General features: G+C 43.7%; 1 protein-coding gene across 2 annotated transcripts in view; it reads left to right on the top strand.

Annotated features, from left to right (window-relative positions):
- LOC105100382 (solute carrier family 22 member 1) overlaps nucleotides 1-23,479 on the top strand; it is a 32,151-nt gene extending 8,672 nt beyond the window's left edge. The window contains exons 3-11 of one of the 2 annotated variants that reach the window (XM_064486507.1): nucleotides 2,040-2,194; nucleotides 4,506-4,674; nucleotides 5,913-6,027; nucleotides 6,266-6,372; nucleotides 8,483-8,697; nucleotides 9,937-10,045; nucleotides 20,144-20,214; nucleotides 20,783-20,882; nucleotides 22,997-23,479. In XM_064486507.1, the coding sequence (XP_064342577.1) occupies nucleotides 2,040-2,194; nucleotides 4,506-4,674; nucleotides 5,913-6,027; nucleotides 6,266-6,372; nucleotides 8,483-8,697; nucleotides 9,937-10,045; nucleotides 20,144-20,214; nucleotides 20,783-20,882; nucleotides 22,997-23,066 (1,111 nt within the window). In that variant the 3' untranslated portion in view covers nucleotides 23,067-23,479. Of the gene's footprint in view, nucleotides 1-2,039; nucleotides 2,195-4,505; nucleotides 4,675-5,912; nucleotides 6,028-6,265; nucleotides 6,373-8,482; nucleotides 8,698-9,936; nucleotides 10,046-20,101; nucleotides 20,215-20,782; nucleotides 20,883-22,996 lie in introns of both variants that reach the window. The other variant, XM_010993383.3, reaches the window with a different exon arrangement.
- The last annotated feature ends 1,651 nt before the right edge of the window (nucleotides 23,480-25,130 follow it).

The raw sequence follows: 25,130 nt of genomic DNA, 5'->3' as shown, positions 1-25,130 counted from the left end.
GTGACTATTTTACGCCTTCTTTTCCGATTTGGTTTCCTCCCCTCCCCCTTTTTTTTTGTCTGATTGCCATGGCTAGGACTTCCAGTACCATGTTGAATAAAAGTGGTGAGAGTGGGCATCCTTGTCTTGTTCCTGATCTTAGAGGAAATGCATTCAGCTTTTCACCATTGAGTATAAATTTGACTGTGGACTTGTCAAATATGGCCTTTATTATGTTGAGGTGTATTCCCTCTATGCCTACTTTCTGGCCTGAAAGTGTCTTTTTTTGTGGTGTCTTTGTTTAGTTTCAGTATCAGGGTGATGCTGGCCTCTTAGAATGAAGCATTCCTTCCTCTTCAGTTTTTTTGGAATAGTCTATGAAGGATAGGTGTTAATTCTTTTTTAAATGTTTGGTAGAATTCACCTGTGAAGATGTCTGGTCCTGGCCTTTTGTTTGTTGGGAGGGTTTTTTGTTGTTGTTGTTGTTTTTGTTTTTTTAAATACTGATTTCGTTTCATTACTGGTAATTAGTCAGTTCATATTTTCTATTTCTTCCTGATTAAGTCTGAGGAGATTGTATATTTATAGGAATTTATCCTTTCCTTCTAGGTTGCTCATTTTACTGGTGTATAATTGTTTGTAGTAGTCTCCTGTGATCCTTTGTAGTTCTGTGGTGTCAAATGTAACTTCTTTTTCATTTCTGATTTTATTCAGTTGGGCCCTCTATCTTTTTTTCTTGATGAATCTGGCTAAAGATTTATCAATTTTGTTTATCTTTTCAAAGAACTAGCTCTTAGTTTCACTGATCTTTTTCTATTGCGTTTTTTTCTTTATTTCCCTTATTTCTGCTTTGATCTTTATGATGTCTTTTCTTCTACTAACTTTGGGGTTTTTATTTTTGTTGTTGTTTTTCTTTTTCTAAATCCTTCTCATGTAAAGTTAGGTTGTTTATTTGAGATTTTTTTCGTTTCTTGAGGTATGCCTGTGTCACTATAAACTTCCCTCTTAGAACTGCTCTTGCTGTGTCTCATAGATTTTGGATCATTGCGTGGACAACTCTTTAAGACAAGTTGTCTGTAAAAGACAGATGCAAATGATGACATAGATGAAAGGTCCAGGATGAGAGCAGTATTGTGGAGGGAGTGAAGGATCAACGGGGGACAGTCAGGGGCTGGGCCTGAGTGCAGCGGGTGGGGCTGCCTTTGGGAGGAGACACAGGAGAAAAGATGGAGGAAATGGACACTGGACTGTTACGTTTGAACATTCTTGGCTGAGAAGATGTGGGCTTCTGACAAGAAGTTCTTATATTCGGAGGTTTGAGGCAAGAAGACATGGCGTAGATAAACGAGGGAGGCAGACTGGGAGCCGGGAAGGAGGATGACCGAGAAGAGCAGTGGGCTTGCTCAGCTTGGGGAGGGATCTGGGGTGTGGGATGAGCTCACTGTAACCACACATGAGGTTGGTCCCTCTCCTCCTTGCTTTACTGCCAGAGAATGTGGGGTAAGATTTAAAAGATCAAATCAATTAAGCACAATTCTGGGATAAAGTTTTAGCAAATAATTTGCCCATTTTACTCATGGAAAAAGGAAAGAAAAAAAATTCTCAAAAATTAAACTATTAGGACTGAAGATTTTCCCAGAAAAACTTTTATGACCATTGATAAGACTAAGTATGTGAGGGGAAAAGCCTGGTTTCTGGTGCACCCTGTTAAATCTGTTAGTGATAATACACTCTGTTATATACAAAGATAATAAGAGGAGATGAGTGTGAGGACGGGGAAAGTCAGAGGGAGGCCACTCATCCTTGGCTGTGTTGCTATGTTTCTGAGAGCGACCAGGACTCCTCTTTGGAGCAACCTAATTAACTGTGCAAGAGCCACTGGTCACTGTTTGCTGAGGGTGGACCAAGTCAAGCTTTGAGAAGGGGCAGTAATGTTCAGTGGACTCCACAGTCCCTCAGGAAAGCAGTATCTTGTCTCCAGATAGAGACCCCTGGTGTCCCATCATGCTTCCAAACACTCAACACCCTTGTCTTACCTCCCTGTCTTCTTGCCTCTGAAGGTTTGGCCGTAAAGTATGCCTCTTGGCCACCACCCTCATCAGCGCCGTCTTGGGTGTCCTGACGGCTGTCGCTCCAGACTACATCTCCCTGCTGCTCTTCCGCCTGATGCAGGGGCTGGTCAGCAAGGGCAACTGGACGGCTGGCTACACCCTGAGTAAGCACCTGCTGGCCTGGGGTTCCCACGCACTTTAAGGAGCCGCAGAGGTCAGGTAGTGGGGTAGAATGGAATGAAGCCAAATGTGGAGGTGCGTCTTTTTTGGTGGGGGTGATAGTTGCAGGGTCTAGAGAAAGCGTGGTCACTCTAGCTGTGTTTGTTGTCCGTGCGACTTGGGCTGGCATGGTATCAGGATGGCCTCCTTTTCTCTCTCTTGCTCTTTTTTTTTGGTCTGAGAGACACTTAAGCACTTAAATAGATCAATCTTTCCATATCAACTGATCTGTTTGGGAGCAAAAAGATCACATGTGATGTGTTAAGAGCAGTGGGGGGTGTGCAGGAAGGGGAGACAGGTAGGAGAGTGGTTTTTTTCCCTAACGTTTTAAATATGAAAGAAGCAGCATCTCTCAAAAGAAACACAACAAACTCAACTGGTTTGAAGGACACTCAGGAGTTAGAAACCATAAGAGGAAATAAAAGAAGACAGAAGCAGAATGATTTAGAGCATTGAGGTGTAAAGCAATGTAGTTCCACATACTAATTTTTTTTCTTTCAAATTGTCTATGCAGGGTAGGAATAGAAAACGAACATTTTCTTAGAAGAAAGTATCAAAGAGTCATCCGTGCGTCCCTCAGCCTGTGGACAGCACGTCAGACAGCAGTGAGGATAATCCACCTTTTGTCACGTCTTGTTACCTCTGAAAATGTCCTATGGCTTGGCTTTCTGAAAAATAGTGGGGCCAAGAAAAATCATGTTCTTCCCTCAAGAAACCATGAACTGAACGTGCTGGTTAAGTTTATTGAGTTCAGCACTGACAGCCCAGCCATCTGTATGCTGAACACGCACTACTTGGCACATAGTAAAGAGGATTAATTTAAGGTCAAATCCACACACAATGCTGACCAGCTGTGTGGTCTTGGGCAAGTTCCATAACCTCTCTGAGCCTCAGTATCCTCCAAGTGGAAAGGGCAATGCCCTGAGGTAGATGAACTGCAGCAGGTGTAGCTTTGAGCAGTGCCCGCCCCAGACTTGCCCCTGCAGCGTGGCTGTGGCCATATGGCAGGCACTGGCGCAGGGCTGGGGGGCCCAAGGTAGATAAGGCGCCCTTCCTCCCTCAAGGAGCTCTAAGGCCAGAGAGAAAGGGAGACAGACATCGCAACTTACTTGTCCGCGATGGAGTGAGAGCGCCCCCTGGCTTCTGCTCCACCCATCGTGTCCCCGCTTCCCTGAGGGTTACACACTCTGGGGCCCTGGGCCGCAGCTCCTGCTCAGTCTGCGTTATTGGCTCCTCCTCATCTCCCCGACCCCTCAACGTGGCAGGACCCAGAAGGCTGTCCCCCAACCCCAAGCCTGTTCCACCTGTGCACCAACTGCCCCCGCCCCTCCCCTAGTTATGCTATCGGCTTTACTTTCAAAATACATCCGGAATCCCACCTGTCTCAGTCCCCTGCTGCCTCCACCCGGGTCCCATTGCCTCACCTCCACGTGGGTCTCCCTGTGGCACCTACAGGCTGCAGGCACGGGATCGTGTCACTCCTGGGCCGCAATGGCTCTGCATTTTCCACAGTAGAAGGGAATGTTCTGGCCTTGCCTCTGATGCCCCACAGGAGGGCACACTGCCCCGCTGCCCAGGCGCTGTTCCCTCTGCCTGGAACTCGCTTCCCCCTTCCTCCCTCACCTCCTGGAGGTCTTGGCTCAAATATCCCCCACGAGCTCCACCCCACTGCACTCTGAAAAACTGCAGCCCCTCCCCCGGGACCTCCGGATTTCCCTTCCACCATGTACCTTTTCTCCATGCACAGCGCCCATAGAGCTCTGACCCGGGTGTGATGAACTCACTTGCGTGTCCGCTGTCTCTCCTCCCTCGAGAATGTGAGGTTAGGAGGGAAGGACCCTGCCGAGGACGGAGCTCATGATGGGATGCATCCAACCCCTCACAACAGGGCCAGGTCCTGGCGGTCCCCCAAAGATATTGGTGAAGTTAACTAGCACGTCTGGGATCATGGAGACTATTCCAGGGCAGCCTGGAGCCTGGAGGGAGGCTCTGGGGAGGAGAGCCCCGCAGCGTGAAAAGGAGAACAACAGATTGCACACGGGGGACTAAAAAGGGGGCAGCGAGAGAAGAGTCAGCACAGAACAGCTGGGCGTCTCGGGGAGCTGAGGGGTTGCAGGATATTTGGAGGACGGATGGATGGGAGGACAGGGGGATGTTCGGGGAAGGAGACGTAGAGGCGCATGGAGGTGGCTAGGAGCGCGCCAGCGGCCTTCTCTCCTCCTCCGAGCCCATGAGCTGGCATCTCTCCTGTTTCAGTCACAGAATTTGTGGGCTTGGGCTACAGAAGAACGGTGGCGATCCTCTACCAGATGGCATTCACCGTGGGGCTGGTGCTGCTGTCCGGGCTGGCCTACGCCGTCCCTCACTGGCGCAGGCTGCAGCTGGCCGTCTCTCTGCCGGTCTTCCTCCTCCTGCTCTGCTTCTGGTATGTGACCTCTCCTGGACCCCGTCTTCCCAATGGCCAGGGCAGCCCCACGTGCAGGACCAGAGTTTACCTCCATCTGTGCCGTTTGGGGTGTCCTATTCAAGGGTGGCCCTCATTATGCTGGGAGCTGCCCTCAAATGGAGCTGCTTTAAATTTGCATCCCCCAGATAGAGGCCAGCGATGCTGCAAGTCAGACAAAAGTCCAACCAGCCACATAGGAGGCATTGCTCTTTGCTGAGTGAATGAATGAGTGAATGAGGAATGGATGAATGAAAGGGTCGCTGGGGAATGTGCAAGCTGAGCCCTTGTGAAGCAAAAGCAGTTCAGGTAAGTCAATAACCTTTTGAACAGTCAGCCCTTGGCAGGGCCTGAAGGGGTAAGCAGCTGGACAGATGAGCTTTTATTGTGGAAGAAGGAAGAGGGGACAGCAGAGAGGGGTGTGGAGAGAAATATCTTGTCCACGCAGCTTCTGTCACCATTTTGCTGAGGACAAATCTTATCTCTGGGTGGCACTGAGTCCACCCGATCTCTCAGAACCGTGGCTGGCCTCTGAGTATGCTCATGCTCAGGAATAGCCTGCTCTCTCCTCGTCAGTGTGAAACAAGGGAGCCCTCCAGTGGCAGGAGCCCCTGGCTGCATCCTGATGGCTGCGTGGGTGAGATTGCGCCTGTGGGTTTTCAGAAGACCTTATTCCAGAGATTTCCAGCCTCTGAGCTGTGATATCCTTGTCCCGTTTGAAATAGACATGATGGTGTCTATCTGATGTTAAAGGGAAGTGAATATAGTTTATTTTGTTTTGGAAATATTTTGAGACTTGTTCAACAGCACTTGTGTTCCATGGGGACATCTGCTGAACCCCCCAGGGTGGGGCACATGGAGCATCTATTATGTGTGAGAAATTTCCCAGAGGAGGACATGGTTGCTGGCTCCCAGGAGGTACTGGGACCCCTGCCCCACTGAATGAAGGTAGCACCTAGGAGGCAGTGGTTCTTTTCTGGTCTGTAAACCTTAGCAGGGGGCCCTAAGAGGATGAATGACCTACAGAGCTCCTAGGCAGGCTGTCTGGGCAGCACATAGTGACCCCAGATCCTCATCCACCAGCTGCTTGAGGAATTTCTTTCCCGATGTGAGGATGGTGGGCTGCTCTGAGCAACAGCTTCGCTCCCATCAGGACTTGACATCAGATGAGCTGGGGGTGGTGGGGGGAAATGCCAAGTGGTGGTGATCTGTGTCCACAGGTATGTGCCTGAGTCTCCCCGATGGCTGTTATCACAAAAGAGAAATGCTCAAGCAGTCAAGATCATGGACCGCATAGCCCAAAAGAATGGGAAACTGCCTTCTGCTGATCTAAAGGTGACAAACTAGCAAGGGGCTTCTCACGGCACTGAACTTTGTATTGGGTTTGGGAGTTAGAACGTGCCTGTGCGGCTGCCTTGGGATACAGGAGGGCACTGGTGACATTTGGGGGGATGGGTGCAGCCAGCAGCCAGGTGATGGCCCACCGGGGAAGGAGCAGGATGGGGAAAGGGGTCTGATGGTTCTCCCTGCTTGCGCCAGCTTGGATGCGGCTGATGCTCTGACCCCCTCCTAGATGCTCTCTCTCCCAGAGGACGCCACCGAAAAGCTGAGCCCTTCGTTCACAGACCTGTTCCGCACGGCGCGCCTGAGGAAGTACACCTTCATCCTGATGTACCTGTGGTAAGGAAGGGGCCTCCGCCACAACTGTCCCCAGACGGAATCGGTGTGCTGGCCCATATGCCGGGCTACAATTAAAGATAGTGGAACAACTCAGGTGGGAAAACAGAAGCATGGAAAGGAATTTCAAGATGTTTTTGAAGGATCAAAGAGCTCTTAAAAAGTCACCCTTATTTCTCCCTGGAGGGTTGCATCATTGAGGAAAGGCCTCATTTTAGTAAGAAGTTCATATATATGGGAGGTCAGCAGTAAGACTGACCTCATCAGCCAGTGGAGGTCATGATGGTACCTACTCATACAGATGTTGGGAGAATTAATGAAATAATATGTGTAAAGAACTTAGAACAGTATCTAACAGATGTAGATACAGGAAATGCCCAGCAACCACAAATGGCTAATTTTGACATGTACATGCAATTCCTAGGTTCTACCAAAAGATGGCAGCCCTGTATGCTTGTTAATTGTTTCTGGTTTGGAGTTTTTTGGAGGAGGGGGACAGGAAAATCTAGAGTTTTGCATTCCTTTCTCTTACATCAGTCTCTTTCGGGATGAAAGGTAACTGTTCCCATTTAGCCAGCTAACCTAAGGGGCATGGAGGGGTACCCAGGCTCATCTAAACTCACCAAGTTGCAGCCAGTGCCTTCCTTCTTGTATTTTTGGCCCTTTGGTCCAATCAGGAATAATTTGGGACGAGAAACAAAAGCAGCCAATGCTTCTCTGGGAGCAGCCTTATAAAACCAGGGGATGTATGAATGAGAAGCACCCGCTGTGATCTCAGTTTTGGAGCTAATAAGCAATTTGCATTTCCATAAGAAAGTGATTCCTTATCCACCAAAATGTCATCTCACAGTGTAAATAACAGTCAGTCCTTCATATCTGCCGGTTCTGTATCTGGGGATTCCACCAACTGCATATCAAATTTATCTGAAAAAAATTCCGGAAAGTTCTAAAAAGCAAAGCTTGAATTTGCTGCACACTGGCAAGTATTTATATATTGTCTGCATTGTATTTACAACTCTTTACAATGACATTTACATTGTGCTAGGTATTGTAAGTGATCTAGAGATGATTTCAAGTACATGGGAGGATGTGTACGTTATATGCAAATACTATGCTATTTTATATGAGGGGCTTGAGCGTCTGCAGATTTTGGTATCCGGTGGGTCCTAAAACTGATCCCCCATGGATAACGAGGAACAACTGTACCAATAGAATCGGTAAATGTTCCAAAATTATAGAGTTTCCCCAAAAGTGACACACAGGACTCCAAGTCTTCCCCCGAGTGAGAGTGACTTAGCTGGTCCCCCTTGATCTGTGTGCCCAAATCTGTAACATTGCTCTCCTGTCCTCAAATGTGGATGAAGAGGTCGTGCAGTGGGATATGGGTTAAGAGAGAGTTAGGGAATAATGCTCCTTAAAGACAGTGTGATGTGTGGAAGGAGCACCATTGTGCAGTCGGGAAGATTTAGCCAGCTTCTCCACCCTGTTGTGCTCTGGACCCTTGCCCTTGGACAGACCATAATGACAACAATAAAATCTCATCTTCACCGACGGCTCACTCTGTGCCAGGAACTGTGCTGAGCACTTTTTGTCCATTACTTCAGTGGATGCTCAAGACAAATCAGTGTGGTAGGTGCTATTCCTACCTCATTCACAGATGAGAGAATTGAGGCACAGAGAGGTTAGTTAACTTACTTGAGGTCACACAGCTCATACAGCAGTCTGAGTCCTGAAACTGCTCGGTTACCTCTGCCTTCTCCTGCTCTCCCACTTGGTGGCCGTTGGAACATCCGATGTGGTAGGACATGTGCAGTGCTCATAGTAGGGCCAGCACCTTGGTACAGAGTAAAGAATAGCGATCGTCATTTGTTGTCCCTTGGAATTGTGGGCATATCCTGTAATTCATCTTCTCACATACCTCGTGAAAGGGACCTTCTTATCCTCCAGGACACCCTTCATGATTTTGATCCTCCTCTTCTCATATTGCTCTTGGACCTTCTAAATCAGGTGACACATGTTACTCTCCAGCTTGCAGGGTCCTTTATCCTCCTGGCCAGATCCTGAGCCCCCTCTTCCATGGCGCTTGTCTTTGATCTGACTTCTCTCTGCTCAGGTTCACCAGCTCCATGATCTACCAGGGCCTCATCCTGCACGTGGGAGCCACCGGTGGGAACCTCTACCTGGATTTCTTCTACTCCGCTCTGGTTGAATTCCCGGCGGCCTTCATCATCCTCTTCACCATCGACCGCTTTGGCTGCATTTACCCACTGGCCTTGTCCAATCTGGTGGCCGGGGCAGCCTGCTTCCTCATGGTCTTTATTCCACATGGTGAGTGGTCCACTTCATCATCTTCCAGATAACTGGGCCTCAGGAACCTTGTCTTAACTCTTCAGTTGGACCTCAGGAACCTTGTCTTAACTCTTCAATAACCTTAGTCTACAAGTATTTTTTTTTTTTAATTTTAAATTGAGGTATAACATACATACAATGAGCCCATTATGAGTGTTCAGGCTGATGGATGTTTACATATATGTGGGCCTGGCTACCACCATAAAGGTTGGAGATAAAGAACATCTCCAACACCTCAGAAGGTTTCCTCACACCCCTTGACCATCGCTGCTCACCACCCCTGCCCAGGTCACCACTACTCTGGTCTCTGCCACTGCAGATTAATGTTGACGGTCCTTGAACATCATACAACCAGCTCCATTTGTACATACCCTTTGTATTGTCCCATTTCATTCCCTCATTTACGTCTGTGAGGTTCGCCCATGTCGTCACATGAGAGTGGAGTCCACCCTTTTTCACTATTGTGCTGCGCCGCGTTGTGCGAGTGCCCGTTTATCCACGCCACTCTTATTGACCCTTGTGTGGTCTCCCGTGTCTGCCTGTTGGGGCTAAGGCTGCGGTGAACATTCTGACATATCTTTTCATGGCTGCTCATTTCCCTTGCAGGGTCGAGGGGTGGCATATGTTAGATTTTGTAGATAGAGCCAGAGAGCTTTCCAAAACGGATGGCCCCATTCACACTCCCACCTCAATGCATGAGCCGTCATGGTGCACACTGACATGTATTCTCTCTAAGTCTCACAGCTGTGAAATTATTCCCATTTGGCTGCTGAGGACACTGAGGCATGAAGAAGTAAACAGTCTGCCAAGTCCCACTGCTGACCGGAGGCGGAGCTGGGATTCAGAAAGCCCATTCTGAGTGGGGAGGGTGGACGTCAGTGGGTAGACCATGCGCTCAGCATGCACGAGGTCCTGGGTTCAATCCCCAGCACCTCCATTAAAATAGATAAACAAATAAATAAACAAACAGAATTACCTCCGTCCAAAACAAACAAACCCAAAACAAACAAACAAAAAGCCCTTTCTTCCCTTATGCAACGTTATCAGGCCCCCAACTCTCTCAGGACTCAGTTTACTTATCCAAAAATGAAAGGGGTAGATAAGACTGTCTTTCCAGCCCTTCCAGCTCTCAAGTCCACACTTCCCATGGTGGCTTCTCATAGCAACTCTGTGGGCACAGTCCTTACCGGCTTTGCACGCCCTCTGTCTCCTCCCCAGATCTACACTGGCTAAGTACTGTGGTGGCTTGTGTTGGCCGAATGGGAATCACCATCGTGTTCCAGATGGTGTGTCTGGTGAACGCCGAGCTCTTTCCCACGTTCATCAGGTGAGTGCGGGGCAGCAGGGGTCAGGGCGAGGTGGCCACTGGTGGCTACAGGCCAGCCAGGCTCAGGGAGAACCCGCACTTCAGGACCACCCCTCCAGATGCCCCCAAGGGTAGATGGTTTGACATCGAGATGGGGCTTGGGCATCCAAGAGCGAGCCCACATCTAATTCGATGGAGATGGGAAATGGAAGGTTGGGTAGACCAAGGGTCATGTTGTGTGCTGCGCACAGGGCAAACACAAGAGAAGGGGCATCTGGCACGGGGGAGACAGCACTGGACCGGGAGCGGGAGGCTGAGTTTCAAGTCTGTCCTTAGCGCCGACCCGTTTTGTAAACTTCTGCAGCAACATGGGCACCTCTGGGCATCACTGGCTTAAATAGCAGTTCAGATTTGCACTGTGACATGCCGCCCTTACCGTCACTGGTCCCCCCACTTTACATGGGAGGAAGCTGAGGTCTAGAGAGGGAAAGGGACCCTCCAAGAGGCACGCAGCTGGAGTGGCAGGGCCAGGGCAGGAACTCGCTCCTCTCTGACCTTGAATCTCCTGCTTTTCCCATGATGACATGATACTCTGTAAACTCAGTCACGGGCCCGGAAGAGTCATTGTTTAAAGTCAGGTTTATTGAGGTAGAGTTTTCTTAGAACAAAATTCACCCTAAAATGCACAGTTTGATGAGTTTTGATTATATTTATTTCACCACCAGCATCATCAGTGTACCACAGAGACAGCTCCATCCTCTCCAAATGTTTCCTCTTATCCCTTTGTGGTCAGTCTTCTCCCCTCCCACCCCCTCCTGGAAACCACTGATCTGATTTCTCTCCCTGCGGCTTTCCCTTTTCTGGAATGTTACGTGAATAGAATAACATGGAACGCAGCCTTCTTTCACTTGGCTTCGCGGGGCTCATCCACGCTGTTCCGTGTGTCAGTGTTTCATGCCTTCTTACTGCCGAGTGGTGTTCCAGTGCGTGGGGGATGCACCACGATTTGTGTGTCCATCTCCCAGCTCATGGACAATTGGGCCGTTTCCAGTTTGGGGTGATTATGATACAGCTGCCAACAGACATTCATGTACGGTTTTTTGAGTGGACATATGTTTTCATTTCTCTTAGATAAAAACTATGGAGTGGGTCATGTGTGTTTAAATTTATGAGAAACTGCCAGAATGTTTTCTAAAGTGGCCTCAGGGTCTTTCTTTCCCACCAGCCGTGTGGAAGGGAGCTGGTGACTCAGGATCCCCATCAGAGCTTGGTGTGGCCAGCTTTCCACAGAGTGCTCGAGTCCTTCTTGGAGAGGGTGGCCTCACTGTGACCTTGGCTTACATCGTCCTCATTAGTAATGATGCTGAGCGTCTTTGCGTGTACTTACTACCATCTGTATCGTAGAAGACTTAGTTTATTTATTTTTTCTGAGATTTGAAAAGATACTGCATTCTTTTTTTCTTTAAATTGAAGTGCAGTTGATTTACAATGCTGTGTTAGTTTCTGGTGTACAGCACAGTGATTCAGTTATCAATCACGTGTCACACATATATTCTTTTTCATTATAGGTTATTACAAAATATTGAATAGAGTTCCCTGTGCTATACAGTAGGACTTTGTTGTTTACCTGTTTTATATACAGTAGTGTGTATCTGTGAATCCCAGACTCCTAATTTATCCCTCCTGCCTTTTCCCTTTTGGTAACCATAAGTTTGTTTACTATGTCACTGAATCTCTTTCTATTTTGTATATAGATTATTTGTTTAGAAGACTTAGTTTAAATGAAGATTATTTTTATTATAAAAGTAATTAACCATTTTATTTAAAGTTTAATTCTGACCTTTGTTAGCATTTGGCATATTTCCTTAAACTCTTTTTTTTCTTTGTATAAATTGTTTCTTCTCCCCATGTCATCAGACCAATGATTTCTAACAAATATCCCAGCTCCCCAACCTCCTCTTACACCTGCATAGCTCTCTGAACCCCTCCCAGAGCCAGAAGACACAAGGGTGCCTCTGATTCACTCTTTCCTCTCTCCTGCCCGTCCCTTCATTAAAAGGCCCTGTCTCATACTCTCATTTGTAAAAGGTCACTTGGAATGAGGACAAAGAGATTAAGGCAAATGAAAGAGAAAAATCTTCTACATTTGGCAGTTCTGAGCCCAGAGTCTAAAATAGCCAGGCCAAACAATTCCATTGTCATGGCCACTGGACCCAGGGGACTGACTCAGAATGTAAACTATCGGAGGTGCTGAGTGCCTGGTCCTACGTGGAGGAAGGCCAAGTGACCTGTCCTCAAGGAGCCCTTGACCATTTGTGCAGAGACGGTTTGATGAGGAGTCTCAGTAACTAGGAAGGGAGGCCCAATGTTCAGAAATAATTTTAAACTTGAGCCCCCCCCCCCCAAAAGTAAGACAGCTATGAAAGTTCCTGTATCTTCAGTCAGTTGATTTGTGTTTCTTTTTTTTCTGATGGGGAGGTAATTAGGTTTATTTTTAGGGGAGATGCTGGGGATTGAACCCAGGACCTCGCGCATGCTAAGCGTGTGCTCTACCACTGAGCTGTACTGCCACCTCAGTCAATTGAATCCAATTGAAACTGGGGGGGGGGGAGGGTTATTTCTGTTACTTTATTACTTTATAAGCACTTCAAATTCAAACAGTTGCTATTTAAGCCACTTTGACCCTGCTTGTCATCGTAGGAGGCTTTAAAGTTGAACAGCACCCTCCTGACTGTGACACATACAGTCACGAGCAGTCCTTTGGCATCAGTATGCACTGCCTCATATTGAAAATCGCCTTCCCATTTTTACCTCTTCACTATGTTATGAGCTCCTTGAAAACAGGAACATATCATGCGCGATGCCTCCTGGAACTGTTCTTCCTGGAGCTGACCAGTCACCCAGTGTTTGCAGAATGAATGAATAAAGCATCACAGAGATGTGAATTTTAAATAAGGGAACGAGGGGCCCACTTCTAGCTTCTGCGTGCATTTCAGATTTTTCTCTTTTTAAAGACTTATTTTCTTAAAATTGCAAAGAAAATAATAGTCTTTCCCCTCCTCCTCTTGGACATCACACCAAAGCTATTAGAAGAATGAGAAGAAAAAATAAAAAACCTTGCAAATGCCATCTTTGAAACTAGGATGACCCTGAAAGACTGTATGGAGGAAGAAGGGCTACGTAATCCAGGGAGTCTGGGAAGGTCTAGAAGACACCAGGGAGGCTCACTGTGACAGCACATTTGAGACAAATCCAGCATTCTTCCAAAGTAGGAAGCGAACCTTGAAGAGTTTAAGGCACAACTCCTCATTTGGAGTAACAGGATGGATGCCGGGCTGGAGGTATACACTCCCTTCCCTGGATGTTGTGTGGCTGGAGGTGAGGCAGGGAGGGCAAGGCTGTGAGAGAAGATTCGGGAACCTTTGAGATAGCAGTGTGCTGTGAGGGAGGGCAGAGAGAGACCCCGCAGGGTGAGAAGTTCTGCACTGCCACCCCCTGTAGATTGGGCACAAGAGAGGTCAGTGCATCTCACCACATAGAACCCTGGTCAGAAAGAATTCCTACTAGCCTAGAACATGGCCTGGCCCCTCCCCACAAATCCTTCTCAAATAGCCGATACAGGAAGAAATCATAGTGTTACAAGATGAATCATAACTAAAAAAGCAACTTGCCTAAGAGCTATAGAAATATATCATGAGATACAAGGGGGAAAGGAACAGGAAAAATGAATAGCAACCGAAGAAGATGCACCGCAAAAAATATTGTCACAAAGCAAATGAAATGTGTAGCCAAATATACTACAACTAAATGCAAAATAATAATGAATCAGTCATCTCTAGAAAATAAGAGTTTGAAGCAGAGATGTAAATTCTTGCGAGACTATGTGACAAGACAGTAGATGAAACTGAAGTCAGCTCAGGTTCAAAAGAAGCAAAAAAGAAAAAGTATTTGAGACATGATACCTACTTTGAAAGCAGTACAGGGAAGGACTGACATAGTCCAGGAAAGTCAAGACAGGATGAAGGAGTGCAAAATAAGACTGAAATAAGCAAAGGGCTTGAAAGGTTTAGAGATTATGTTTATGTCCCAAAGAAGATAATTAAAATAATGAATAACTTCAAGAAATTAAAAACAAAAACTCAAAGAAAACTTCTGGGAATAAAAGAATGATCTATGATTTGAAATGCCACACCGTGTAATGGGAAAAACTGACCCAGAATGAACAATATTAAGAAATATTCTAGCTAAGTTACTGTGCTTCAGAGAGAAAGACTCATCAAGCACCCAAGCTGAAAGTTTAAGCCACGTGTATAAGGAGAAAATCAGACCAATGCCATTCAATGAAGACAGTGAAACAGGCCTTCAATGACCTCAAGGAAAAGAAGTGAAACCCAAAGAATTTAATCTAAGCTCTCATTCCTAAATAAAGACAGTGGCTGATTATTTTGAAATGATTATCTTAAAATATGGTTCCTACAAACCTTTTCCCAAAAAGCTGTTAGAGAAAAAATTCTCAGTAAACACAGTGGTAAGTGGAGTAATCCATCAAAATTACTGATGGTGATCACTGAATCTGAGATTAAAATCCTGATCCTGTTTTGGCTACAGAACAGAATGTGAATGTCATATATCTGACAGTAAAGAAATGTTGTAACGAGCAAGGATTGGAAAGGGAAAGGAGAGAGAATGTTAGAGGTGGTGTAGTGCACGGATTTCCTCAATATACTTTCTCCAGATTGGAAAAAATGCATCATTAAAAGCTGATAAATTAAGCAGTGTTACAGGTGTGTTTTAAGATACAAAGACAAGCTCTAAAAACAATGATATGATTAATTAAAATTAGTTTATGGAAGGATGGTTGAAAAGAAAGTAGAAATATACTAATTTTATAATTATTCATAATAGTTAGCCAATACTTATCTAAAGAAATAGAGTATTAAGTGTATTATGTAAAGTTATAAAGGTAGTCATTTGTATAAAAATACAAACCTTTCTAATTATCAGAAAAAATACACATAACCAACACACATTGGAAAATAAAAGACACTGGAAATGATAATAAAAAAATGGCATAAAAGCTAATGACAGAATTAAGACTAAACATTTCTGACATTTAAATAAATGTGGACTCAACTCCTCTATTGAAAAAATAAATAAAAATGCTCTTTGATTGATTATAAAGCAAAACCCAACAACTTACTACATAGTTGAAGTATAACTTTTCTTCAGAAAATTTGAAAAGAAAGAAATGCACAAAAGCATATACTAGGAAACAGCCTAAATGTCCATCGACAGATGATTGGATAAAGAAATTTTGTTATATCTATACAATGGAACACTATTCAGCCATAAAAAATGACAACATAATGCCATTTGTAGCAACATGGATGTCCCTGGAGAATGTCATTCTAAGTGAAATAAGCCAGAAAGAGAAAGAAAAATACCATATGATATCACTTATATGTGGAATCTAAAAGAAGAAGAAGAAGAAGAAGAGGAAGAGGAAGAGGAAGAAGACAAATGAACTTAAATGTAAAACAGAAACAGACTCGTAGACATAGAATACAAAGTAGTGGTTGCCAGGGGGGTGGGAAGAGACAGACTGGGAATTTGAAATTTGTAAATACTAACAGGTATATATAGACTAGATGAACAAGTTTATACTATATAGCCCAGGGAAATATGTACAAGATCTTGTGGTAGCTCATGGTGAAAAAGAATGTGACAATGAATATATGTATGTTCATGTATGACTGAAAAATTGTGCTCTACACTGGAAATTAACACAACATTGTAAACTGACTATAACTCAATAAAATAAAATAAAATAAAATAAAATAAAAAGCATACTGGGTAAATGTGAACAAAAATAGAACCATAATTTTATCAGAAAAAATTGAATTTATGATAAAATATATTAATAAGATGAAGGAGACCCTAAATAATAAAAAGGGAATCCACAATGGTTTCCTAAGATAATTTTACAAAACATTTAATTAATAGAAACTGTTCTAGAGTATAGGAAAAGGAGGAAATCTTTCAAAAAGTATTTATAAAGCTATCATAGTATTGATATCAAATAACAACAAAGATAAAGGAAACAAGGAACCTACAGACAAATATTATTTAGGAATATTAATTAACTCTAAACAATACATTATTAAACAGAATAGTGGAGCACATTAAATAATAATATATCATATCTAAGATGAGTTACTCCAGGTATACAAAGAGCTTAATATTAGAAAATCTAATAGTATAATCTGTGCTAATAAATTAAAAGAGAAAAATTGTACTATTATCTCCATAGATAGTAAAAGGCATTCAATAAAATTTAGCATCTACTCTTGTTTTTAAAATCTCTCAGTAAAACATGGATTGATAATTTGTCATATAATTTGCTCAGTATACTTTTTCCAGCTAAGAAAAAAGCTGATAAATCAAGTAAATTATGAATATATTTACAGATATAGTAGCGAACACTGAGAGATTAAATAACCAACTAAGATGAGGTCATGGAGTGGGGGTTGGGAAGGAAAGGAAAATGTACTGATTTTATAATTACTCATTATAGGAAGTAAAGTACACAGATAGATGTAATAGAAGACACTTAAAAGTAAGACCCTGAAGGATAAACTTTTCCTGATTTCTTGCTCCAGATTTAACAATGTTTTCCAAACAAAGCTAAGGTTATTTATAGGAATACAAAAATATCCAGCACTGAACAAGGCAAAATTTACAATGTCTAGTGTTCAATCAAAAATCATCAGGCATTTAAAGCTGCAGGAAAAGAGCCAACATTGAGGAGAAAAAGAAAACTAGATGGACCCAGAAATGACACAGATGATGAAGCAGTAGACAAAGACATTGAAGCAGTTACCATACCTTTATCTTGAATGTTCAAGAACCTAGAAAAAGAGTGAACATGTTAAGCAGAGACAATGGAAGATATTTAAAAAGTCCTCAGTTAAATTTCTAGAGATGAAAATGACAACGTCTGAGGTCAAAAATATGCCAGATGAATTAACAGCAGATTGAATACTGTGGAAGAAAAGATGCATAGACTTGAAGACAGCAGTAGAAACTATTCAAAATGAACCTGAGGGAGAGTCAGTGAGCTGTGGGACAACTCCAATACAGGTAACTGGCATCTGCAGAGGAGAGTAGAAAGGGTGAATAGAGAGATGAAAAAAAAATTTGAAGATTTGTATATTTATACAATGGAATACTACTCAGCCATAAAAACTGACAACATAACGCCATTTGCAGCAACATGGATGCTCCTGGAGAATGTCATTCTAAGTGAAGTAAGCCAGAAAGAGAAAGAAAAATACCATATGAGATCGCTCATATGTGGAGTCTAAAAAAAAAAAACACAAACAAAGCATAAATACAAAACAGAAATAGACTCACAGACATAGAATACAAACTTGTGGTTGCTAAGGGGGTGGAGGGTGGGAAGGGATAGACTGGGATTTCAGAACTGTAGAATAGATAAACAAGATTATACTGTATAGCACAGGGAAATATATACAAGATCTTATGGTAGCTCACAGAGAAAAAAATGTGACAATGAATATATATATATGTTCATGTATAACTGAAAAATTGTGCTCTACACTGGAATTTGATACAACATTGTAAAATGATTATAAATCGATAAAAAAGGTTAAAAAATATTTGAAGAAATAATGGCCAAACCTTTTTCAAATTTAATAAAAATTACAAATTCAAGATCTAAGAATATCAATTAATTCCAACCACAAAAAAAAAAAAAAAAAAAAAAAATCAAGAAAGGCACCTAACAAAAATCTTGCAGGAACTGACAAACTTTTCTAATAGTAAATGTTTTAGGCTAGTGGGCCACATGTGGTCTCTGTTGCATATTCTTTTTCTTTTCTAATTTTTATTTTATGTATGTATGTATGTATGTATGTATGTATGTATGTATGTATTTAAGGAAGTACAGTCAGTTACAATGTGTCAATTTCTGGTGTACAGCACAATGTCCAGTCATGCATATACATACATATATTCATTTTCATATATTTTTTCATTAAAGGTTATTACAAGATATTGAATGTAGTTCCTTGTGCTATACAGAAGGAACTTTTAAAAAAAATTTTATATATAGTGGCTAACATTTGCAAATCTCAAACTCCCAAATGTATCCCTTCCCACCCCTTTCCCCGGGAGCCACAATTGTTTACTGTGTCTGTGAGTCTATTTTATAGATGAGTCCATAGTGTCTTTTGTTTTATTCCACATATGAGTGATGTCATATGGTATTTTTCTTTCTCTTTCTGGCTTGCTTTCTAATTTTTAAAATGGGATTTCAAAATTGTAGAATAGATAAACAAGATTATACTGTATTGCACAGGGGAATATACACAAGATCTTATGGTAGCTCACAGAGAAAAACATGTGACAATGAATATATATATATGTTCATGTATAACTGAAAAATTGTGCTCGACACTGGAATTTGACACAACATTGTAAAATGATTATAAATCAATAAAAAATGTTAAAAAAAAAAAAAAGCTCTCCAGAGAAACACCCCTGTCAAGAAGTGTGAAAGTCAAGGAGACCTCCTTTACACTTACTGTTATCTTTAAAAAGTTAATGCCAAATCTTTAAAAAAAAAATTAAAAATAAATGCATAAAAAGCACACTTAACTCAAAGGCCATAACAATGCAGGATTTGGCCCATGGGCTATTGTTTTCTGACTTCTAATGAAAGCAAAAATATTGTGTTGTGGATTTATAACCTAGAAGTAGAAGTAAAATTGTGAAAGCCCGGGAGGACAGAAACGCAAATGTGCTGGTGTAAGGTTTATTTTCAACCCCCGAAGTGGTATAACAGTACTTGGAGGTAGACTGTGTGGACGTAAGACAAGTTCTATAAACCCTAAAGCAAAAAACCAAAAACCCAAAATAGAGTTATAGTTATTGAGCCATCAAAAAAATAGATTCATTTAAAATACTCATTTCATAAGAAGGGAGAATAAGAGGAAAAGGGTAACAAAGGACAGGTGGAACAGAAAGAAGACACATAGCAAGATGGCAGATTTAAACCCAATTATATCAATAATCACAAGAAATATAAATGGTCTAAACACCCCAGTTAAAAGGCAGAGTTTGTCAGATTGGACAAAAATGACCCAGCTGTGTGCTGTCTACAAGATATTCACTCTAAATTTAAGGGCAGAGATAGTTTAAAAGTAAAAGAATGGAGAAAGATAGTCCATGTGAACACTAATCAGAAGGAAGCTGGAGTGGCTGTGTTCATATGACACAATGGATTTCAGAGCAAAGACTGTTCTCAGAGATGAAGAGTTCATTTCAAGTAGACAGCTTCCCCGCGTTTCCCCGCGTTTCCCCTCTAGCTTTCTTTGTCCTCCATTCCTTAAAATCCTCTCTCTACCCTTCCCTATCTCTACATGTGGAAGAAAAAACTCGACTCACACCAGTCAATTCTCCAACTCTCCAAACAAGTCCTACAGTTCAGTTCTAACGTTAACTGCCTGGAATTAGTGCAGACCCCACAGGTTTAGAGTTTAATCCCACAGACGGCCCCCACTTCAGCTGCCAGTCACAAGCCCCACATTGTCCACCTACACTTCTGACCAGCTGGTTGTAAATCAGATTCCCACGACCCCCTCCTTGAGTTCCCTACCTTGCTATAATGGCTCACAGAACTCAGGGAGCACTTACATTTACTGCTTTATCATAAAGGATGTAAACAAACAGCCAGATGAAGAGGTACACAGGGCAATGTCTGGAGGGGCCCTGAGCACAAGGACTTCTGTCCCTGTGGAGCTGGTGTGCCGCCCTTTTGGTACATGGATATACTCACCAACCCGGAAGCTCTCTGAACCCCATAGTTTAAGGTTTTATGGAGGATCCATTATGTAGGCACCATTGATCAAATCACTGGTGATTAACTCCATCTCCAACCTGTCTCCCCTCCCCGGAGGCTGGGGAATGGGTGATGAGTTTTCTCTGGAATAAGTTTAACATTTGGAAAATTGATTCACAAGAATGTCGTCTTTTTCGTTCTCTGTATTTGATCAGGAACCTTGGAATGATGGTGTGTTCCTCCCTGTGTGATTTCAGTGGGATCATCACCCCCTTTCTGGTCTTCAGGCTGATGGAGGTTTGGCACGGTTTGCCCCTCGCTTTGTTTGGTAAGACTTCATGAAACGTTTATCCTTCCTTCTTTCCAGCCCAGTGTGAATAGCAACACATATTAATATATAGTAACACAATGTTAATATATAGTAACTATAATATATGTATTATATATAATATGTGTTATAGTTATACATAAACTATATGCTACATGTTATTTTATGTACAATATATTACAGTTACTATATAAACACTATTATGTATAAATTATGATTACTATAAATACTTTATTATAGCCTATCAATATAGTAATATATATATAGAAGCTTGTCAGAATTGAGCTTCATATTGTTCTTGAGGTCTCTGAATCAATAAAGCCCCCAATACCTAAACATCAGGTACGTGGAGCTTTATGCTCACGTGAAAGTAAAATGAAGGCCACATGCCCTTTTCTTATTCTGCCGTCTCCCCAGTTACCTGACTGCTGTAATTTTCTAGATGTTCCTGACCTTACGTGTCCCTTACACGTGCGTCACCTAGGCATCTCTTTAGTTAGCTGTCATCACCTGCGAATGGTATTGGCCATGCTCTAATGGCTCCATGTGAAATCTGTCTTGTCTGAAGCGGTGGTGGGGCTGGTTGCCGGGGGATTGACGCTGCTTCTTCCGGAGACCAAGGGGGTCGCTTTGCCTGAGACCATCGAGGACGTGGAGAACCTGCGGAGGTGAGCCGGGCTGCTGGGGGACGCCGAGGGCCACGTTAGACCTGCCTTCCCACGTCATGAACACCCCCCATCTCCTCTCTCTTAAGGGTTAGGAGAGCTTTACAGGTATTGTCAGCCTTCTATTTCTCCCAGAGCTGCTGTAGAGAGAAACAAAACACAGTAACCATTGGCTTAAAAGGACAGACAGGAGAGCATGAGCGTGCGTTTCTGATGACAGTCGCCTGGTCCAAACTGTGAGACAGAGCGATGTGTCTGTCATACTGACGACCCGGGTCACCCAGCTCCCTAACTCACCCCAGGAGCTGAGAGCTCTGAGTTGGGAGCTATTTTTAAATCAATCGCCTGTCCTTTTAGCAATTGTTGGTTCAGATACTTTAATGACTTTCTTCACAAAGAAGAACGGCTTAAAACTTTCCTTCTTGTGATGAGGACAAGGGCTTCAATGGAGTCTCAGATTCTACTCTTGAAGCAGTAAAAAAAGGAAGAGAGTGTTTGTTGAGGTGGTCGTTAGGCTCCGTTCCACGGAGTCCACAGCGAGGACACATGCGTCCCTGGCAGGCAGGGAGAAGAGACTCTGTGGGGCCGTTAAGGCCTGGGTTCAGCCTGGCTGTGGTCGCTTACTTGGCCACGTGACTTTGGGAATGTCATTGAACCTTGCAGAACCTTAATTTCCTTGCCTGAAAAATAGCCACAATAGCACTTAACTTAGAGGGCTGCTGTGAGAATTCAGTGAGATGAGGTAGGTGGCAGTGACTAATCCACTGCCGGGCACATAGTAGGTATTCCATAAATCCTAGGTTTTCTCCATTCTTCCTGCTTATTGTGTGACCTCCTCAGTGATTCCTAAGCTTAGTACGCAGAAGAATCACAAAAGGAGCTTGCTCAGGCGCAGATTCCTGGGCCTTCTAGGTTTTTGACTTGGTACGTGGATGGGGGAGCCCGGGAACCTGCACTTTAAAGGACGCTGTCTGTTCAAGCCCTCTATGCACCTCGCTTTGAGAAATTCTGCATTTCTCAGTACTGATAAGGGACAAATACCCTATTTTAATTTGAACCCATTTTTGTAATTGCTGACAGTGTGCTTCTTTTTGGTCCCCAGAGGTAGACGTATATAGCTGATGTTGACTACCTGATTTTAAAGTGTTTCAGTATAATTTGTTAATAGGCGTGTTGACGTCTTTTAGGATGTTTTGTTCATCCCTTTGCCCCATCATCATAGACCTGCCTGGGGAGGTCAGGGGCTTCTGTTCTGAGCCCCACACCTCCCTGGGCACCCTCTGTTCTGGACGATGCCCTTCATAATGTGTAATAATCACTTGTTTCATATATGTCTTCTCCACTGTACTAATTCCATAAATAGTAGCCACAGTCCATGGCCAGAGAGATCATTTCAATTACATCTTCTTCCCGACTTTCTAGGAAGAACCGTCAGGGGCTGGGAGGAAGGGTCACGCTAGCTAACAGGGCGCTCACAGTGCGTCAGCCTCACCGAAAGCTTCAGGTGCCTTCTCACCCCGCCCTCTCAAAGCACTGTGAGGCAGCTACTGTTAAACCCACTCTACCGAGGAAGGAAATAATGACAGATACCCCCAAACCCCCGGCTTCAAAATGGCACGTTGACTGTCTGATGATGGAGGGGGACCGTGACACAACAGATGGCTCTGCTTCAAGGGACAGCCAGCTCTTTCTGCAAAGGGCCAGGGAGCAGATATTTCGGTCTTTGGGGCCATCTAATCTCTGCCGCCGCCCTCATTTCTGCCCTTTCAGCAAGAAAGCAGCTGTGGGCAGTACATAAATGAATCAGGGTGGCTGGGTTCTGGCTTTATTTATTGACGTTTGGATTTGGATAAATTTGAATTTCATCTCCTTTTCAAGTGTCCAGAAATGATATTTTATTTTTAATTTTTAAAAACTATTTTAAAATGTAAGAAACCATTCTTAGCACACGGGTCACAGCAAAATAAGCAGAGAGCCAGAACCAACCCTTCCCTCCTGTATCATTTGCTATCCTATTCTCAGCTTTTTTCAGACTTCTCCCGTGTACAGCTTTGCAATGGTTTCTTAATCAAGATGTTATTTATTTTAACTTAAATTTTTATTTTTGTTTGCTACAGGAAAGCAAAGCCCAAAGAAAACACGATTTACATTCAGATCCAAACATCAGAACATCCAAATAGCACCTGAGAGAGATGCTTCCCTGGGGACCAGGTGGCAGAGATGAGGACAGAGTTACCATCTGAAGGAATGGTCGGAAGTCCACCTGCCCCTGTACTCTTCCTCGTACTTGCCTGACCCCAAACCAATACCAATTCTAAAGAACATGAAGCGTCTTTTCTTTCCCCTTCCCTTCCCTTCCCTTCCCTTCCCTTCCCTTCCCTTCCCTTCCCTTCCCTTCCTTTCCCTTCCCTTCCCTTTCCTTTCCATCTCTTAAAGCCCTGGCTATCTTTTATCTACTTATCCTTTTTAGTGAGAGTAATTGGTACTTAATCATCTGAAGTATTTTGAAGATCCAATAGAATTAAATGCTGCTATAAAAGAAGCCTCTGTAACTGACTTCCTAGAATAAAGTATTGTTTTATTCACTCTCTGAAAGAAAATGTTTTTGTATTTGTAGGTACTTATGTTGGCAAAAGTGTTTCAACACATAGGTTTCCTGGAGGGAACTTGGTTTTTAAATATAGTGACTTCACCAGCAAACCCCAATCACATTTCCACACGTAGAATGAAGTAAAGCATGCTCCTCATTCAAAGGCCAGAATTTCTATGACCTTTTTTGGGGAAGACGTTTCTGGCACCTACATTCCAGGAATACTTTATTCTGTTTCACTCTTGGCTTTGGTTCTTGTTGGTGATTCTAGAAGGTGAACTCAGATGCCAGCTCTGGAATATCACAGTGAAGATATCAAGAAGAAGAGTTCAGCCTACTGCGAGTTAGCAGTAAGCGGTTCAAGTTCTGGTTCAAGATGTGATGTCGTTCCTGGCGTGCACAAAAACCTTATTTGAAAATTTCTTTACCTGGGAGACAAGCCACAAAGACCACATGATGGGCACCCTTCAGAGCGCACTGGGGACAAAAAGACTCTAATGCAAATTGGAGGCACGATGAAGGACGTGTGCTTGTATTGCAAACTCTCCTGGCGGGACTGGCTCAGGCAGGGTGTGGCCTCAGGGACTTGGGCTCTTCCTGTTCCGTCCTGGGCAGCATCTGACCTTCCTTTGAGAATGAACATTGGCTTCTCAGAAACCTGAAACTGTGCCCTTAGCAAAAACAAAAAAAAGAAATCAACTTATACTTCAATTAAAAATTAAAAATAAAGAATTAAAAATCCAAACCCAAAACACATCTGGACACATGGAGCACTTCATTTCAGCTTCTCCCAAGCAGAGTCCTGACTCTGTATCTTATCTTTCCGACCATAACACTTACACTCTTTCTTGGTAACAAATATGTAAATTGCAGGCTTTGAATCATTTTTTCAAATACGTATAAAAAATGCCCTTTCAAATCTTAGAATCTTTTGGCAAAACTTCTGAGGAAGGCTTTAGACAGAGAGGGGTCATTATTAAAAATCCACAGTGAACCTCCAACTTTCTGCTTGGAAGACATGTCTAGACCAACTAGATGTGTGCGGTTCTGTAGGAGAAGCAGGTCTGAGTTTAATTGAAAAGCACGAGGGTTTAGATTCCTAGTGCGGTTTGTCTGATCCGGGCAGGAGTGTGTGTCTGCGGGTCCAGGAGCAGCTCCTCCTGGTGAGGGAAGAAAGTCTGAGTGTTGCCCTGTGTGTCAAGAGGTGACACTGGGCCTCCTCCCTTCCTGCCTTCCTGGCTGTGGATACAACAGAGCCTAAGTCAGTCCCGAGTGGGTGGGGTGAAGGGCACAGATGGCGTCTGAACACGTGGAGAGACTGGGAGGTGGGACGCAGTCCTGGGGAAGCAGAAGCTCCTGGTAAGGGCAAGGCGGCCAGGGGGCCCTGCTTCCCGGCAGCTGTGCCGTCTAAGCACGAGCTGAGCGCCTGCTGGGTGCCTCTGTCACCCTCTCAGAAAGGCCCGAAGGCAGCTGCAGGGTGTGCTGGGAATAGCGCCCACGTGAGAATTCACGGTAGGAACAGAGCCTTTTAAGGCAATTTAGGTCATATTGTTGGACGTGGAGGAGCAGCACTGGCCAACCTTACAAACTGATGGGGGGATTTGAGGGTCTGGAAAATCGCCTCCCCAGTCCTGCCCCAACATTTCCTTCAGTGCCTAGAA

This window comes from Camelus dromedarius, chromosome 6 (genome assembly GCF_036321535.1).
Source record: "Camelus dromedarius isolate mCamDro1 chromosome 6, mCamDro1.pat, whole genome shotgun sequence".
NCBI classification, from domain to species: domain Eukaryota; kingdom Metazoa; phylum Chordata; class Mammalia; order Artiodactyla; family Camelidae; genus Camelus; species Camelus dromedarius.
The sequence above is the reverse complement of the archived record's forward strand: the minus strand, read 5'-3'. Positions and strand labels throughout refer to the sequence as shown.